At 44.7% G+C, this 18,430-nt stretch overlaps 1 protein-coding gene across 1 annotated transcript in view; it reads left to right on the forward strand.

Moving 5' to 3' along the window:
• Positions 1-18,430, forward strand: part of LOC8050648 (furin-like protease 1, isoforms 1/1-X/2) — a 121,541-nt gene that overhangs the window by 66,856 nt on the left and 36,255 nt on the right. Inside the window, exons 3-5 of the mRNA XM_042289017.1 lie at positions 524-652; positions 11,673-11,749; positions 14,294-14,382. Of these exons, the coding sequence (XP_042144951.1) occupies positions 524-652; positions 11,673-11,749; positions 14,294-14,382 (295 nt within the window). The remainder of the gene's footprint in view (positions 1-523; positions 653-11,672; positions 11,750-14,293; positions 14,383-18,430) is intronic.

An 18,430-nucleotide genomic window follows, 5' to 3' on the forward strand; every position in this document is an offset into this window, starting at 1 on the left:
TCGCTGGAGTCGCGAATATGAAGACGTAAAATGAACAGTTCCATAGCAAAAAGCAAAGAGGCGCGGGGACTCACGCCGACAACATCGCAGTCCAGTGGTTTGCGTACTTTTTGCCCAGACCCCATCGCGCATGCGCGGCGCCGGGGGCGTGCCGCTAGGGTCGCTCCGGTTTGTTTGTAGACACATATTGGTCTATAGGGAGTATTCGCTAGACGCCATATTTGTGGGTGCTGTTTAGAGCGCATGCTCAGAACGAGCTCACATCAATAGGCTGCTAAGACCGGCACTTTTGATGGTGCGGAATGCACCTTGCAAAAGAACTGTGGAAGCGCGCCATCAGCACGCGCTCAGCATTAGCGCACACAGCTATGGCCGCCAGTGAATACTCCCTATAGATTTGTTCTTCATCTAACCGAAATCGGTTCATTTCTCTTGTGTTTCGTCAATCTTTTCTTTTTCTTTGATTTGTGCGTTTTTTTTATTACGGTGTATAAGTGTTTGTTTCTCTCCTCTTTGCATGCAGAACCGCGGCAAAGCGCTGGACATGAACGTGCAGCGGGTCTGGCAGCGCAACATCACAGGCCGGGGCGTGGTGGTGACCATCCTCGACGACGGACTCGAAAAAGACCACCCGGACCTCGTGGACAACTACGTGAGTGCTCGTTCGCCTGCCTCCTGTCCCTTGCCTTTTGTGTAATTATAAGGTTAACCCAAAGTCTGCTTAAGTCTTTCGAGAATGGCAAGCGTGTCGACTGGAGCACAAACTTTCCGGATAAATCTTGCCTGCTCGGAGGATTTTCCAGCAATCTACTATCATTATCATCATTATCTTATACTTGTTTTGTGTGCTCATGAACCGCGAAATTGTCAGAATTATGGTGCACAGAAAAAGGATTGCCCATTCGAGATGTCGACGCTTGCTCAATGACGCCGTTACGTTTGTCTGTTTATTTAATGATGCCAACCAACACCAACATGCCTTCCCATTGGTGTGTCACAGCATAGACAAAACAAAACAGACGAGCACACAAATCAGACACTAACACTGTACACAAATAAATACGGAACAAATGAAAAAGTCCAGATATCCTAAGTCACTTTTGGCGCCATACACCAAGTTTTTAAAATAACTTAGACTTAAACATGTCAATTGAAGATAGCGAAACACCATTAAACAATGCTTATAAATATGTGGGTTATGCAACTCTGTAGCTTGGGTTGTGTAATACAACTCAATAACAGAGAATATGCATTCAATATAACTAATATAAAATCCACCATAAATATCTTTTTTAGGATACGTTCACACTAAATAATCAAAGTATTAGAGTATTAAGGTCTTAACGCCATTGGCGACTTGTGCGAAATCAACGGTGGCTAGGAGCGTTAAGATGTCGCGGTAAGTTCGCTCGGCAGCTTTCTCGGGCGAATAAAAAATATCGCAACCCCCGCCGGCCTAAAATTGAAGCCGTAAAAGCAGGCTTGAAAGCATGCGATGAAAATTGCTAATGGACATTTTCTAAAGCCCCTTGACAAAATTGTCGCTTCACGCCCTATTGAAATACTATCTATAGGGCCCACCAGAATTTTCACAAGGTTTTGATGTACCCTTCAATTTTTTTACGAGTTTAATATGTTTGTCGAAGTTTTCTAAGGGGATTCACGTATCCTTCAAAAATTTTTACAAAGTGTAAGAAACCCGTCGGAGTTGCTTGTGGCCTGTTGGGTCATTCACAATTTTTTCAGAGAAAGCACGTGACCCATAAAAATCGTTGAGCGGGTTTCTGGGAGAGATCACGTGTCCGTTCTGGATATATGTCTGGCAAGACATTTAGCCATTTTGTATCGGGCCGCCGCAACGAGCGGACGCTCAGTGTTGGATTCCCTTCTCACGAGTGGGACCTGTCTTCTAGAGCAGTTCAGCGTGCAAATAAGGGAGGAGGCTTCACAGTGCCCTGTTTCTTGCGCCTCTTGGTCTGTCCGGCTTCAGAAGCTCATCCAGCGTGTGAAAAAAAACGAAGACACCACCGCGACGTACCAGGGACGACACCGTGACGTGCTCATGATTTCGTCAACAGCAGCGGACATTAGTTTTGCGTTCGTGGTTGTCGCTAAACGTGCCACTGACAGTGTGCATTTATATGTGTTCGTGTGGTGCACCTGCTCTGTTTTATTAGTTTTAACTACAACACATCTCGGGAATTTATCCAACAACATTTTGAGAACCTCTGGAAATATGTTGTGATCGCTTTTGTCTAAGCTGCTTGCGCCCTGGTTCGAGTACACGTTGGTTCTTTTCGTCTTTTTGAGTTACAACATTCCTTTAAATACTCAAGTGTCTAAAATAAACTCCCAATAACGTTTTAAACTGCATTTTGGCCCATGGTTGTCATACAGGCATGTGAGGGTTGAAGTGCTGAAGGAGTCTGATGGACTGAAGGGCTGAAGGGTTCGAAGGGCTGAAGGGGTTCGAAGGGCTGAAGGGGTTTGAAGGGCTGAAGGGGTTTGAAGGGCTGAAGGAGTTTGAAGGGCTGAAGGAGTTTGAAGGGCTGAAGGAGTTTGAAGGGCTGAAGGAGTTTGAAGGGCTGAAGGGGTTTGAAGGGCTGAAGGGGTTTGAAGGGCTGAAGGGGTTTGAAGGGCTGAAGGAGTTTGAAGGGCTGAAGGAGTTTGAAGGGCTGAAGGAGTTTGAAGGGCTGAAGGAGTTTGAAGGGCTGAAGGAGTTTGAAGGGCTGAAGGAGTTTGAAGGGCTGAGATGGTCTAGTAATGTATCAGGACTGAAGGGTTATTTTCAGTAGGGCGTTTACTTCTTTCGAATAACGAGCGCCCTCAATGGAGTTGTCTGCTGCTTACAAATGAAGAGCAGCCCCGCATGTCTCCGCCCGTCAGAACACATTAACGTCGTGCCATATTTTATTGGTTTTCATCGCATTTTATGCCACGTACTACACGTGTTAAAAAAATCGTAAAAGAAACACGACATGCACGCGAAGATCGGTCCTGATAATGCTGATCGTGCGAGACGGTGCTTTCCGAAATTGCGACCATGGAAAGCCAGCCAGTGGAGGGCGTACGCATGCGCCGAAGCTTGCTGGAAAAAGCAAACTCGGTTCGCTCCTCAGCTGAAAGTGCAGTGGGAGCGCTTGCGAGACCAATCAAACGCCTTCCTTACGTCATTTGGCCCCCGCTTTCTGCGCCTGGGTGTGAGTGGGAGTCAGGTCACGTGGCGAAAGATAGACGGAAGCAACCGCGCAAAAGGCAAAAACACAACACGGGGGCGCACAAGAGACCAAACAAAGGGCGCTGACATGCATCCTAACTGATTTCCTTTTGTTTCTTTGGTGTGTCTCCCTGCCGTGTCTTTGTCTTTTTCTGTTGCTATGAATAGTACTATGAATCACCAAATCGGCCAAGTATCTACCTTAGAAAGATAAACGTAATACTGGTTCAACGAGCACGTGTGGCTTCTAACGCACAGTCAACTTAGAGTGACAACGAGGCTTAACAGCACATCAAGGTGGTCAAAGCCGTTAATAACTTGAGAAGGAAGCTCTTTGAAGCCTCAGTGTTTCAGCCGACGTTTTGCGAACAGGGCTAGCTTCTGGTACCTTGAGGAAGCTGGGTCTTGCGAAACTTCGACTGAAACTCCGAAGCTTCCAGGTGGCTCCTTTTCGAGTTCAGCTTTCAGACAGGGGGGTCTGTATGGCGTCTTTTGCTGTTGTTAATGTTGCAGCTGCAGCTATGTTGCACTTTACGTTCCAGCAAAGCTCATTAAAATAAGTTACCACGCTAGGGGTTCGATTTTGGTGACCGCGAGAGCGAGATCTAATTCGCCTCTCGCGTAGCGAGCGAAGATAACCTCTAGACAGTTCGTCTACTATAATGCGTGCGAAGAACGCAGCTCGTCTGCTACGAAGTGTCATTCACAGACGGAAATAAACAAGAAAGTTTCTTACGTTATCTGCCAACAGAGAAGGAAAAAAAAGTTAATATGGTCTGCTATGAACCGAGAGCCGCGGTGAAGTGAGATTGGATGCAGGATGGAAATTGTGATCGTCTGCTATCTCACGTTGGGAGCCACTGAAAACCTGCGCTTCGTTTACAAGTCTCAAGTTCTTCTGCCGTACACAAGCTGTCATCGACCGGGGGCAAAGGAGAACTAAGGACAAGCACATCGAAGGCCGCGAGGTCTCTCTTGCTGCTTGTATGTTGGCGAGTCATTGTCGTCAAAAATATTGCCCGATTGTGAACTCACAATCGAGTCCCAATTCTCTCGTTGGTTGGTTGCGCGGAAGATGTGGCACCGCATCCAATCGGCAGCCGAGAACGATCTCGCTCTCACCTCGACCCAGGGGGCTTTAAAACTAGAGTGAGCGAGTGTTCTGACCGATCCTATATTATCACGATATTTTTTTTGAAAGTGCTCGCGTGAAAGATATATGTTGTTGTTGTTGTTAAGACGTTTATTGAGCTACACCAGGATTAGAAGTCCGGTGCGACGCGGTCGCAGCTTTGGCGTGGCGTCTAAGTCCCTGGAAAGATAAATAAAAGCGAAGCTCGCTTTCTGGTAGCCAGAAAGAAACAAAAAGGCTCGAGGTACACCCTAGCACTTCTTAGGAGTTGTGAATGCGAAAGCATGCACGCCGCTCTTCCGCTTCCTTCTTTCGTCTGCGGCGTACTTGCGTCGACGGTCCAGCGCGCGCGCTGTCCTCGGCGCGCTGACCTTGGGCGTGGAGCGGTGGAGCCGCTGCCTCGCGGACACGCAGCGCCATGGGGTGGCGGTCGCTGAAATTGACGCGCAGCGGCCAATGGGAGCTTCGTCGACGCGCGCCAGCCAGTGGGACTGAAGCCGAAATCCATCAGCTTTACTCCGCTCCTTTGGGATCGTGGAAACTAAGTGCCGTTTGGCTAGGCTTTTCGCGTGGTTTCATAGCTGGGAGCTGGCTACACTTGGTGGCGCGGCTTCAAAGCTGATGACGTCGGCTCGCTCCGTGGGACCAGTTAATGCTTTCGCATTAAAAGAAAAAGGGCCGAATAGGTTTTAGTAAAGCCTTCCTGAGCTCTGTTCTGCCCTGACCTATGTGACATCGTAGAGCCAATGCCTGGTTGCAAGGAGACGCCGAAAGGTGGCGCCACGTCCGCCTTGTGTATAATAGAGCTTATATATGTAAGAGAGTCCTGTACTCAAACGGTGGAGAGCGTTGGGAATTTAATGGCGGACACCTTCCGGGCAGATTGGCCGCAAGTGCGTATCCGTTGCGTTGTCGCGTGGCGAGGAGGGAAGGCGGAGTCACTTGATGACGATCAACGCTTTGGACACTTCCTCAGAGCCTTTGCTGCAAACGCTGCCCGTGAACAAACGGGACCATGATCGAGCAGTTGGAAACAGTGAAATGTGGGCACACTAGCATCACACTTTTATGACGGCATCCGACAGAAAGCGAGGGTCGACTTTTGATGACGCGGTAAACGTACCAGTCAAAGGCGTGCTCCGGATGCCAGAGTCTTGACGTTTACTTAGGAAAAATACATTGTTTTCGTGGGCTTTTCCAGGCTTGTCTTGCGAGGAAAAAAAGACAATGCCCAGAGTTTTACGTTCTTTCGGAGGCCTCAGGTATACTGCGTCTGTCCAGAGTCTGACCACTTTTATCGGTAAACAGCTTACCGCGAGGGAATCCCCGCTTGTGCGTGCGGCTGCAACTAATATCAGACAAGCTGAAATCTTCTCGTATACGTAGTGGCTTAAGGGTATTGCGATGTCTATAGAAGGCGGCAATTTACATGCGCAACTTCATCTTCGCGCTTCCTGGTCATCGTTCCTCTTTTTCACTCTCTAGCCGCTATTTACGCGCCAGTCAACACCTCCAAGATAAGAAGACCGAAGCGCTGAAGTTTTCTGCGTCACGAAGAGAGGTCACCGTAGGGCAAAGGTTGGACACGACTGCAGCTTCAGCGCTAGTGATGCAGGAAACTTCGGCGCTTATGCCCGATTCTCAATAGAGCGACAAACAAAAATAACCGACAGGCCTCCAACAGATGGAGCATGCTCGCAATGCTACCTTTGGCAGGCGTTTAGTCGGTCGGTGCTCGTGAAGTAGGCACGAGTGATTGCAAGCCTGCCAAAGATACCCTCGCTTGCTCATGTTTGAGCCTAACCTCCTTTATTCCATAAGGCCTGTCAAATCGCGAAAGTATCTGGTTTGAGGCTTGTTGCTGTCGGTTGTTTCCGTTTGTCGCTCTTCGTGGGTCTCGGGCATTGAGCTTTCTGATCTAGGAGGGGTGTTGAGCAAGTTTACGTCCCTCTTGGAATGGCGCGAGCTCCGCGTCGTCCTGCTTCACGTATACCCTCACATTTAAAGTTGGGGAGACGCGGAATGAAATTTGCTTAGCTGTCGTCCGCTTTCTTTTAGCCCCGCTGTAATGCAAAATTACGTGGACGACAAAAAGAGTATTTAAGAAAACGGAAGCAAACTTGGCGACCATCTAATAATACTAATCTTTATTTCGTTTCATATATGAGGCTGGGGAGAAGTACAAAAAGCTGCATGAGCAGTTAGAAGGGGGTTCGGGTCGACTCCAGGCCCTTTGCAGCAGACTATTAAAAACACAAAACAAGAAAAAGAATGGAGCAACAGTGAAGAAAACACGGCACGCCACACTGACTAGACAACAACAAAAAGGATGCAATATTGTATTTTTGTTGTCGCGATACATGTATGCGATACATATATTTATGGCACTACGATTGGAGCGCTATAAACGCCAATATTTTGCCTACCTAAGCGAACAAAAAATTACAAAAATGCACTTACCTCCTCTTACGTCATCGCATCTATGTCAATACTTTTTCTGACTAAATCATTTAATATTGCAGTTAATTGATGGATTAATGTCTGATCAAAATACAGTGTGTGTGTGTGATGGTGAAACAAACTTTCTCTTTCGGACCGAGTTGACACGAACTGGTGAAAGCGGTAAGATTGCTTAAACGTATAAACCATCCATTTTTAACCTCTAATGACATCTTGTACGTTACAGAAAATCTGGGCTTGCATAAATTTTTAACAGGTTTCATTCTGTATATTGAAAACAATTGTATTCGGTATCGTAATATGAAACAGCGATAGCAATCAATACCTTCATCTAGAAAATAAACAGTTTAGCCATGTTCATTAATGCGAAAGCATTAACTATCCCATGGAGCTGAGCCAGCGGCGCCTATAACCGCGAAAAAACGCGAAAAAAATGCCCATTCTCCTATTGGCTGAGCGAAATGGCCCCTAGATAGCCATTGCGCTCGCGCGCTCGGCCGCCGCTCTCGTGTCAGGCGTTGCCGTAGGAGGGAGGCTGAGGCCGCTTCTGCTTCCGCCGTGGAACATGGCGGCGCCCGAGGCGTCTCTATCGTTGGCGGCCGCAATCTCGGCAGTATCCAAACGTGGCCGTCCACGTCAGTACACCGCAGATGAACTAAGGGAGTGGAAGAATGACATTCATGCTTTCGCATTCACAACTCTTAAGAAGTGCTTGGGTGTCCTCGGAATTCTTGTTGTTACCCCATACTTAATAAGAATAATTTAATTGCGAGGACATTAATGAGTTCTAAAGTAATATCTTTTCACAATGTGTAACAACGAATTAAATTGGGTTAGTATAACCCTACCGTTTTCGACAATTTGGACAAAGCATTCAAAGCTGCAAGTTAAACGTTTTTTTTCTTACGTTTCAAGGTCATTAATGGGCAACAAGAAAACGTGTGTGAGCAATATGCTTCTGAAAGGTGAAAGGCTTCTGCAATATTGGCGGACAGTGTCGGTTGTTTGTTCCACCGGCGTGACCGGACTCTGAACGATTCAGGCTGAAGGACCTCCATTGAACTATCTCGGTCTCTACGTGCACGGAAAACTAAGGCTTGTCGTCGGGATGCCAGCATGTGCGTGAATTCTTGAGCTTCTTTTTTTTTTTTTTTTTTTACTAGTGTTTGGTCGCAAACTTGGCGGCTATCTTTGCATACTTCGATAAGTCCCAATGCTATGTTAAGATCCTCGCCTTCGAACTTCACGTTTCGTGACAGCACGTATCTGTGCAACGAGCGATTCGAAAGGCATTTGGACGGGAATCGAACGCTATTTCTCCGGGAAACTTAGCTCCCATCCTGCGCTCACACTTAAACTCGCATACTACTGTCGGGGTACTTCTAAATGACTGCCAAGAATGTTACAAGCTCCGCCAGGTTGAAAGACCCGTTGCGCTGGCTTGGGGGTTTCTGTCATTTGTTGCAGCTCGCGGCGAAATTAAAAAAAAAAAGAGTGCGTTTATTTAACGTAAACCACGTTATGCTGCGATAAACCGAGGGACAGGATGGAAGAAAGGGGGGGGGGGGGGGGGGGGGGGCGCATCAGAGGGAATGCCGAATTCTGATTGGAACAGTTAGTGGGTACACGCAAAGCTATAGCTGCCTTTGTCTCTGCTCGCAGTTCAAAAACTTTCGATTACCAAAACGCCAGCGTCCGGCGTTCGCGTTCGAACAATTAGTAGAGACAGAGGCGGCTAGCTTTGCGTATACCCACTAATCACTCCAATCAGAGCGCAGCGTCCTCTCTGACGCCCCCCCCCCCCCCCTCTTTCATCCTCTCCCTCGGTTTCTCGCCGCATAGGACAGGCTGTTTAGAACAAAAACCGGTACGAACGGGAGACATGACGTCATCGGCGTCACGTGATCCTACGTCTACCTATACAAGTTTAGGCACGTGTTGTACGTCGGTGCGATCGTGACCGTGATCGTGACCGCATGACGTGTAGTCTACGTACAACAATTTTGTGCGGGACAATCAAATAGGGCTCTAGCTTTTCTCTTCGCGTATCGTAGGTTCTTACGCATTTATTTAGTTGTCTGCCTCGCAGTGTTTTGGAGAACGTGTTGACGTACGCTGCGGGACAGTGTTAGCGCGAACGTGGCATCGGCGGTTTGTTTTCGCTCTTATTTCGAAAGGATGTATATAGTCTGGCACGAAATTTTACCGCTTAGGATTAGTGCGCTATAAGAATGTAATTTCCACCATCATAGTAGTTTTTAAGACCTTACTCCCTAAAAAAAGCCCGTGCGTCTAATTTCTCGCACAGCACTCGGAGAGCCAATCAGCGCAACTTACGAAGGCAGCTCAAGGAATGACGATGCCAAAGCATAGACGAAAAAACGCAGTCCGAGTTGTGTCATTAAGCAATGCCGGGACGTTTTGCATTGCTTAATGTCGCAACTCAGACTGCGTTTTTTTTCAGCTAAACATGTGTTTCGGCACCGCCATTCGCTCAGCTGCCTCCGTAAGTTGCGCAGATTGGCTCTCTAAGTGTTGTGCGGGAAAGTAGACGCACGGCTTTTTTTTTTTTTTTAGAGTTAGATGTTGGAAAAAAAGACGAGAAAAACCGGCAATCGCTTCTTCGCGCTAATAGTGTCGTGTAGCGTATACTTGTGTGTGAAGAAAGTGATAGACAAACAAGCAGCATGAAAGTAAAATACAATGCAGTATAAACTACAGAACGTGTCCATCGTTGTATTCTTCTGTTTGCTTACATTTTCCTAATTATGTCGATTATTTACTCCTCGAAACATAATGCAACAGAAGCTTGCAGGACAGCACGCAGTTGTGAATGGCAACAGATATAAGAGAAGGCTATCGTCGCAGAATCAAATCATCTGTGTTCTGGTTTTTTCTTGTTCTTTTTTTTTAGTTATTGATGTTAATTGGCATTTCAACGGTTTGTGCGCCGTCGGGCAATAGAAGCGCGAACGCTGGACCTACTCAGGTCAGAGCGTGGAGCGAAAGCTTGCGCCGCAGAACCTCCTAAGTTCGATCCCTGTCACCTGTCTGTCTCGATTTGGATGAGTTTCGTAGCGGTACGCATTCGTGTAATCACTACTGCGTTGTGCACGTTAGAAAAACCCAGGTTAGCGGTTATACTGCACTGGATAAATTTCTCATCTACAGCTGGGAGACCGGTCACCCGATGAGGCGTACCAATTTCAGGGTTATGTAAACGTACAAGCTACACACTTTTTTTTTCTTTCTTTTTTTTAGTTTGAGCGGTGCTTTCAGGATTTACTAGCTGCTCTACATCTCCATTGGTAACATGAATCAATTTTTAGATTTACAGACGTCCGTGTCTAACCGTGATGCGCATTTTTTTTTTATTTAAATGCTTTAAAGGGATACTGCAACGAAATTTCGGCGCTTATTTTTTGGTCCATATGTCTTCAAAGGAGCAGCATCACATCGAAAACACCAATATCTTGTTAAAAGTCACGAAACGTATTTTTAAAACGAATTAAACGATTAGCAAAGAGCACCTGGCCGATGCCGGTAACGCCTCGTTTGTAATTGCCGTCTAGGAACCTTGAGAGGTAGTAACGGTAGCTGTCTTGCTTCCGGCCACAAAGAGAGAAGAGGGGAAAAGAGGAACTTTCCTCTCCCGAGATTCTCTTTTGTGTGACCCAGAAGTTGCTATTGTCCCTCTACAAGATTAAAGAAGATTAACCCGTCACTCAAAATTCGTACAAAAGCAGCCGCTTCGGTGCCTGGAACGACTAGGCCATTCTCTCGACGTCAGCCTCGCCGTAGCCTTGCTCATCCCGAGACGAACTACGTCACGATTGCGTTGGATGTCACGTGGTCTCCGCTTGGCCTTCTCCGAGCGCTTGCCAGAGTGGGCCGTTTATAACGAAAAAAACAGCCACCAAGCTCAAAATACAAACGTGCGAATATCATTTACGGATACCGTAGATCATATTCAACCTTTTTTTGAACACAACGGGTATATTTCAGATTTCGTTGAAGTATCCCTTTAAGAACCCTGTGTCGGGTATTACATAAGAGAGTGGATTAACAAACTAGCCAGGTTAACATTTGGTGGAACGAATCGATGTCTTGGACAGAAACGATGGCTCCGGGCAGGCTGTTCCAGTACTCGGGTGTCGAGTGAAAGGAAGGCCAACTTTTGCGTGGTGATCAGTGCGGGGTTATATGCGATGAGGTGGCAAGATGAAGAATTGTGTAGATGATCATCGAAGTAAAACTTGTGGAAGACATAATTTAGCGACGCGCATGAGACAGAAGGCAATGGGGCAGAGCTTACCTTGCCGAACTTGCAGAAATATGTCAATTGGGAAAACAAAAATCCTTATACTATGTAAGGTATGTAGACGTGCGTCGGGATAAACTTTTCTTCCTAAATATTAAGTGGATCCGGAGCAAGCCAATATGCGATGGATCCAAATATGTTTATTCATTAAGTGTGTGTGTGTGTGTGTGTGCGTGTGTGTGTGTGTGATGTGTTTATTCATTGAATGGTGTTTGTGTGTCTCTTTAATAGTTTAATAAAAATATTCGTATTGCTCACAAACATGAGAATATTCTTTTTGAAGAAAACTCTAATTGTGTTGAATCCTTCGGTTGTTTCTGCTGTTAGCAAGTTTGATTTTGTGATCACATTTATTGGGTAATAAATTTACACAATTCGTGTCTTAAGAGTAAATATAAACGCTCTGGTGTGAAAGAAAAAAAAATAATCAAGCTTTAGGGTACTGTTTTTCTACCTCCACACACTTTTCCGCAGTTTCGGTTGTTTGCACAAGACTCTGCACGTTTTATGCTTACGGTACGTTTTCTTGGGTGTGTGTTCAGGATCCTCAAGCAAGCTGGGACATGAACAACCACGATCCGGATCCGCAGCCAAGATACGATCTCGTGGATTCCAACAGGTACTTTTTCGCTTTTCTTTTTCTGTATTTTTTTTATACGCAGCCGTTATTGACGAGATTTTGCAGCGGTCCCTGCTGTGTGTACGGTGTGGTGCGCGAAACTTGGTGGGGAATCATTGTCAGATGAAAATGCTAGCTACGTCATGCGAAGCGTCTCTCCCCCTCTGAATTTAGCGGGAAAATTGTGACGCCATGTGAGGTCTTAATTTTCGCATCTTTTTCAACTTTTGAACGTTGGTGAAAAATGATGTTCTGCACTTTGCGTGCAGCAGACCGTGCTGTCTGCTGCACGCCGCGAAAAAAAGAAACAAAAAATCTGCGCTGTCGCCGCAGATTTTTCTTCTCTTTTTTATTTTTTTATTTAACGCACAATATTTAACCCGGTTAAAGCGTCGGTCTTTTTTGTTATTCAGGATCAGCAACGAAGTCCATGTGAAGCTTGACGCACTACATCATCATCGGATTGCTATGCGAAGTGAATTAAGTCATTTTATTAAATTCAGACGGTCTAGACGCCACGATTAGTGTGTATGTGAATACTGAATATCAACTTTGAAGCCCTGAAAGTGAAGGATAAATATAAAAATACACGCACTAAAGGGGATCGAAAGTTTGCCATCGATCCTTTAAAGTTGAATGTGGTAGAAATTATTGTAGTTGGTGGCTATCCAAACATACTAGTGCCGTTTCGCTAAGATCCATATATGTCTCAAGGTACTGTAAGTTGACTAGGGTTCCGTGTTTTCATGGCTTATTTTTTTTTCGACTTTTTCGGGGCGCTTTTTTGGAGCTTATTTTTCCTTCCAGATTCGGTGTTTATCGGTTTCAAATTTTGGTATTAGAATGACAATCGTTTAGGGTGAAAGGGGGCACGAGTATAGAACTCAAAAACGTCCAGGGGACGTACGGGCGACCCGAATACTTGGGAAAAAGGTCCCCGTACCGATAATAGCAACTCAAGAGGTTAGGGCAGGGAAAGGCGGGCCGGGGAGGAGGAAGCAGACGGAACGCTAAAGAAAGGAGGAGGTTTCCCCCCTCTCTTCTCCAGCGTTCCGTCTGCTTCCTCTTCCCCGGCCCATCATACCCTCGCCCTACCTTCTTGAAGGAAGAGGCGCCTCCTGGGCGTACATCTCAGTGAGGACGCGTGTTTCGGGTCAACAAGGGATAGAGCTGTACATACATATTTTACTCCCGGGAGGCGTGGTATTTTCTTAACCAAGGACGACTCGAGTTCGGCATTTTTCTGGTTTCCCCTATTATGGTAAAACTGGCCCGAGGTTTAATTTCCGGGGTTTATCGATATTTACCGAAAACACTGAACCCTACGCGGTTTAATAATCTCTGACGAGATGTATCGGCGTATGATCGCGATCGCTCGTGGTACAGAATGATTGTAATTAAATAAACACTGAACACCCCCCCCCCCCCCAAAAAAAAATCTTTATTGTTACCTTAAAAAACCTGAAAAGATTTTTTTTTAAACAGTCCGGCAGTTTGAATGGGACACGCGTGTCAAAAACGTTACGCGAAAAAAAAAAAAAAAAAAGGTGTAGAGCAATATTGACGGCATTTCGGGCGCGTGGATGAGAAGTGGATCGGCTCCGCCTTCATGTTGAGGTGGAAAGAGCCAGTTACCATCTCGTTTGAGGGAATGACGATTCCGTGACGTCATGGACTTTGCGCGCAGAATTGCAAATAAATATGTCGCCGTCAGTATTGCTCTAAACGATTCTTTTTACACGTAAAATTAATTTCTTGACACGCCTATCTCCACCAAACTTAAAAAAAACTTTTTTTTCTTCTTTTAAGTGTTTTTTTTTTTTAATGTCACATGAATATCCCCGAAAAAAAAGAAAAAGCGCAATTGTTGCGTTGAAAGTCTTTAACCCTGAAATGTATACCGAAGAAAAGTCTAGATGACTTAAATCGTGATTTAAACTTAGATTTAAATCGCACCGATTTGACTGTGAAGACTCAAAATCGGACACTTTGGCCTGACACAATACCGGATATATTATATTTTTATCGTTTGTTACTTTTGCAGTCCACGGTCCGTTAGCTCTTATTTAAATCTACGAATAATCAATCGCGCGAGACAAATTTAATATCGCGCAACCATTGTGAAAATGCATCTAGTAACAAAAAAAAACGCTCATTTCTAGTTAGTCGAGCAAAAATCCGATTTATTTCATTTTCTTTTTTAACAAAAGTTGCGATTTTTATTCACCCCGCTCAAATTAGTCTTGCGACGTAAATACTGTCGAAACCGGTTATAACGAAGTCGGTTATAACGAAATAACGGCTACAACGAAGCTATCACGATTTCTCATTCCCTCTTGTACTTAGTTATAACCGAAGTCGGTTATAACGAAATAGCGGATATATCGAAGTGATTTCTGATTCCCGTTGACTTCGTTATAACCGGCGACAGTATTGCACTTCTGTGTGTGTGTGTGTGGGGGGGGGGGGGGGGCGAAGTTTAGTTTTTCAATAAGAGTGAGTAGGCAACTTTTTTCGCCTTTTTTTGTTTCTTCGATCCTACAGGCACGGGACGCGGTGTGCCGGCGAAGTGGCTGCGGTGAAGAACAACTCCATTTGTGCAGTCGGCGTAGCCTTCGGTGCGGGCATCGGAGGTACGCTTTCTTGTGCACATCTCTCTCCCGTCTGCTCGCTAGTACTCTTCTCTCTCAGAAGCACCGGAACTGGTTCTCCGGTTGCAAGTACATCGTCAAAAAAATTAAGAGTTTTTTTTTTTATTATTAAATTGTTTTGGTGTTTCCAATGACGGGCCTTTGTGCATGCATCGTGCCGGTATCGAGTTTCGTTATCCGAGGTGTCGGACCGATTTACTGAAACTCCTTACAGGCTGTTTTCACATGACGTCATTCCGCCATTTTGTTGTTAGAATAAATGAGTAAAAAAAATGTTTTATGTACCAGAAAAGAAAAAAAAATTAAGCCAAGGTTTTAAAAGTTGAACGTGGGAGGGTCAACTTTTGAACCCTTGGTTTAAAATTAATGTAATTTACGGGGTAGGGTGGTTTTCATGCTAGAGGGTGCATTACAACATTTCAGGTCTGTCAGTTAAATGGGAAGGGAATTAGAGCAGCTGCTATCAGCAACACGCCTACAGTGTTCAGTTAATCTATCGTCGGAAAACTATCACAAAATTCAAGATTTGTATTCGCTACATGTGTAGCAGGATGCCTAAAGATTGCGGCTATAATTTTTTTTTTTCTGTGTCTTTTTTGTAAGGAGTTATTTATTTTTATAGATTTTCTCTTCTGCAAAGTTGGTTAACTTTTTGGTCTTCTGTGTCTTCGACAAAATGTTATTATTTTTTTATAAAATATATATGTAAATTTACAACAAAAAATCCATACCCGCATCCCTTATTAAATTTCCCCCAAGAAAAGTGGAAAACGAGCCTTCCCTGTATTGCCGCTATCAAACGATATATTGACCAAAATGGAATTTATACCAAGTAGTGGAACGGAGAAAATGGCGTTCAAAGTGCTCCAAACCCTACCTTTTCTTTAGCTTTGGTGGACAGAAAATAACTATGCAGTGTAAACTTATTAAACTTTCTGGGAATACTCTCTAGATGCTGTTGTAAATATGTCATTTTTCAAAATCATATTTTTTTTTTGCTGAATTTATTTGTCTTTGGGTAGTGTCTTTTTTTTTTTTTTAAGCTTTTGTGCACTTTTAATTTGAGGGTGTCCGTCAAATCTTCGGAATAGGGAGTATTCACTACACGCCATATTTGTGGGTGCTGTTTAGAGCGCATGCTCAGAACGAGCTCACATCAATAGGCTGCTAAGGCCGGCACTTTTGATGGTGCGGAATGCACGTTGCAAAAGAACTGTGGAAGCTCGCCATCAGCACGCGCTCAGCATACGCGCACACAGCTATGGCCGCCAGTGAATACTCCCTATAGTCGCTTTCAGCACGCGCCAGACAGCTCATAACAATAAAAGGGCGGAATTCTTCGGATCCGATTTTGCCGTCGCTCCGCTTTCATCCGCTCATCGCGGGAAAAATTGGTCTCGGGGTTAATTGGCCAAGTGTTTCTATCACCCCTCTGCTACTGCGATGATCAGTCTTTGATAAATCGGTTTCGATGAGCGTGATGGTACGGTGCGGAATACTGTTAGCACATACACGGCATCGATGCTTTTTTCGCATTTCATCTCGACAAAGTATCGGTGTTGCCCCATAGGGCCAAAGCGGTAATTGATTGATTGATTCTAAGAGATGACCGTAAAGAGTCGGCGATCGCGCCAACAGTGTCGCGCGGCGTAGATTAGTCGCAAATTTCAAATGACCCGGAGCAACAAAACCAGCCGATGCTGTTTTTGAACCTCTCTATTTTATGTCGCAATTTGAACGATACAATGTATAACGGGTATTAATAACTAGCCCAGTTCTCGAGTAGATTGGGAAAATAATGGCACATTTGCGGAGTTGCGTTGCCATCCAACCAGAAACTTAAGTCCACATTAAACAGCAATGATAATACGATCGTTATTCTCGTCGAAAAATGTTACGTTGGTAAAATACTTTGTTTTCCTGTAGTTCTGGTGTGATAATGCTCGTTAAAAATAGTTTGTGCGGCGACAGCATATACTCTTGACATTTTGTTTAGCTCATCACTAGATAAAAGAGAAAAAAAAACTGTTCGCATGAAGTTTTCTTCTTTTTTTTTTTTAATGCGATAATATTATTTATTTACTTCCCCCGGTTTACGCGATACAAGATCTGGCCTTGAATTCACCGCGCGTATGCGGAGCGGCAGCACGCGCACTCCTTGACAATCGCACCCTGTTCGAAGGACCTGACGTCCTTTCCTCGACGTCGTTCTAGAGGTCCTTCTTGAGGTCATCCTAAAAATCGTCTTAAACGTTGTCCTTGACGTCCTCCTCTAGAACGCCGTCCTCGACGTCGTCCCAGAGGTCGTCCTTGAGGTTGTTTTAGACGTCGTCTTTTATGTCTTCCTAGACGACGTCCTTGAGGTTGTCCTGGAGCTCTTCTAGGACCTCGTCACGGAGCGGCAGTACGCACACATTCACATTTGCGCCCAAGCTACGAAGCAGTATGGGTTTGAGATGAGCTAATGGCTACATGGTCAATGATGGTGGTGAAACAGCTTGCACATTAAACGATCGCACAGAGACAAAAGATTGAACACGAAGCAATCGTTCAATTTCAAAGTTCGGCACGCTGCAGTCGCACTGGCGTCAATGATTGCGTCATAAACCATTCGTAAGATAGTGTTTCCTCAAAATTTGCGTCGTCTTTGTATCTCAGTGAGCTGCATCGTGAGTCTCATAACGAATGCTGTCGCAGTTCATAGACGACCAACAATAGTGGTTTCTGCCAGACTTGTACACGTTACAAAAAAAAGTAAGCAATTACATTTGCAATTACTCGAGGCTTCATTGTAATTAATTACAATGACAATTACCCATTTATAAAAGTAAGTGACCGTTACCCCGAAATTCAGGCGTTTATTATTGCCACCAGTCCCAATCATTGACCTTTTGTATTTTTAGCAACAGCTGGCTCTCGAAAGTCTCGTTAGACACCTTGCCTCATATTTTCGTGAAGGTGTTGACTGCAACACTGAACAACCTTTCAAGTTTCAACTGAGGCACTAGATGAGTGTTACCATATTGTTCGTCACCAGTGCTTGATGCTTGTATTGTGTTTCTCTAGTGAAGCGATGTAAGTGCTTTTTACCCTGAAGAAAGAGCAGAGCTTCGTCGTTGCTGCACTGCCTGATATTGTCAAAATCGCGAAACTCAATTCCTCAATTTTTAAGTGAGGGCTAAAAAAAGGCAAAAACTGTTTTTTCTACCTGCACCACCTGATGGTATAACAAATTAGTAAGACAGGGTATATAGTTCCACGTGACAGTTAAATAATAAATAAGGTTTCGATTTATATTTGTTTTCCTTTGGCTGCGAACAGGTCGAGCGTTGGTTGGTGAACAAAAAAAATGTTGGGTGGTGAAATTGGTGAACAAGATAATGAACGTTTTCGATATAAATATAGGTTATAAGGAAATAAAAGCACCAGGTACTCTCCCAAAAACAAATAATTAAAACGTCGGTTAAAACAAGGCAATGTTAACGCACGTTTGCTTGCGCGTACCTTTCTTGGTGCCGTTCAAAATGCGGAGCACGGTTAAAAAAGTTGTTAAAAAATGGTTGATTAAAAATGTAAGGATTTACGAGGAATCCGTTAAGTGAATATGTAAGGAAATTACTTTACAATTACTCTAGCGAATATGTAATTATTCCGTTGCTAAATTACTGATAAATGTAAGGGATTACAAGTAATTCTGTTACTTGTAGCGGATTACGTACAAGTATGGTTTCTACAGTCAATATATATATATTTTTTTTTAACCGTGGAAAACAGACACGTAGCTCTCGGCTTTACATGCACCGTAAAGGCTTTGCACGTCCCAGCGCTTCTCTAATCCCGCACCGTCGGGACTTTTTACTTTCCAGATGCGCGTGCTCTTCAAGTGCGTAGAGTACGATTTTTTTTTATGTATATATTTTTACGTTTTGCGTCATATATTGCCGTTCACTTGGGGGATGATGTAGTCGGCGGCGTGCTATCTCCAGCAACGTCCGCGATACACCTAGACGACCTTGTGTCTGGATGGGAC

The sequence above is a fragment of the Ixodes scapularis genome, unplaced genomic scaffold (genome assembly GCF_016920785.2).
Source record: "Ixodes scapularis isolate PalLabHiFi unplaced genomic scaffold, ASM1692078v2 PGA_scaffold11__112_contigs__length_91849675, whole genome shotgun sequence".
NCBI lineage: Eukaryota > Metazoa > Arthropoda > Arachnida > Ixodida > Ixodidae > Ixodes > Ixodes scapularis.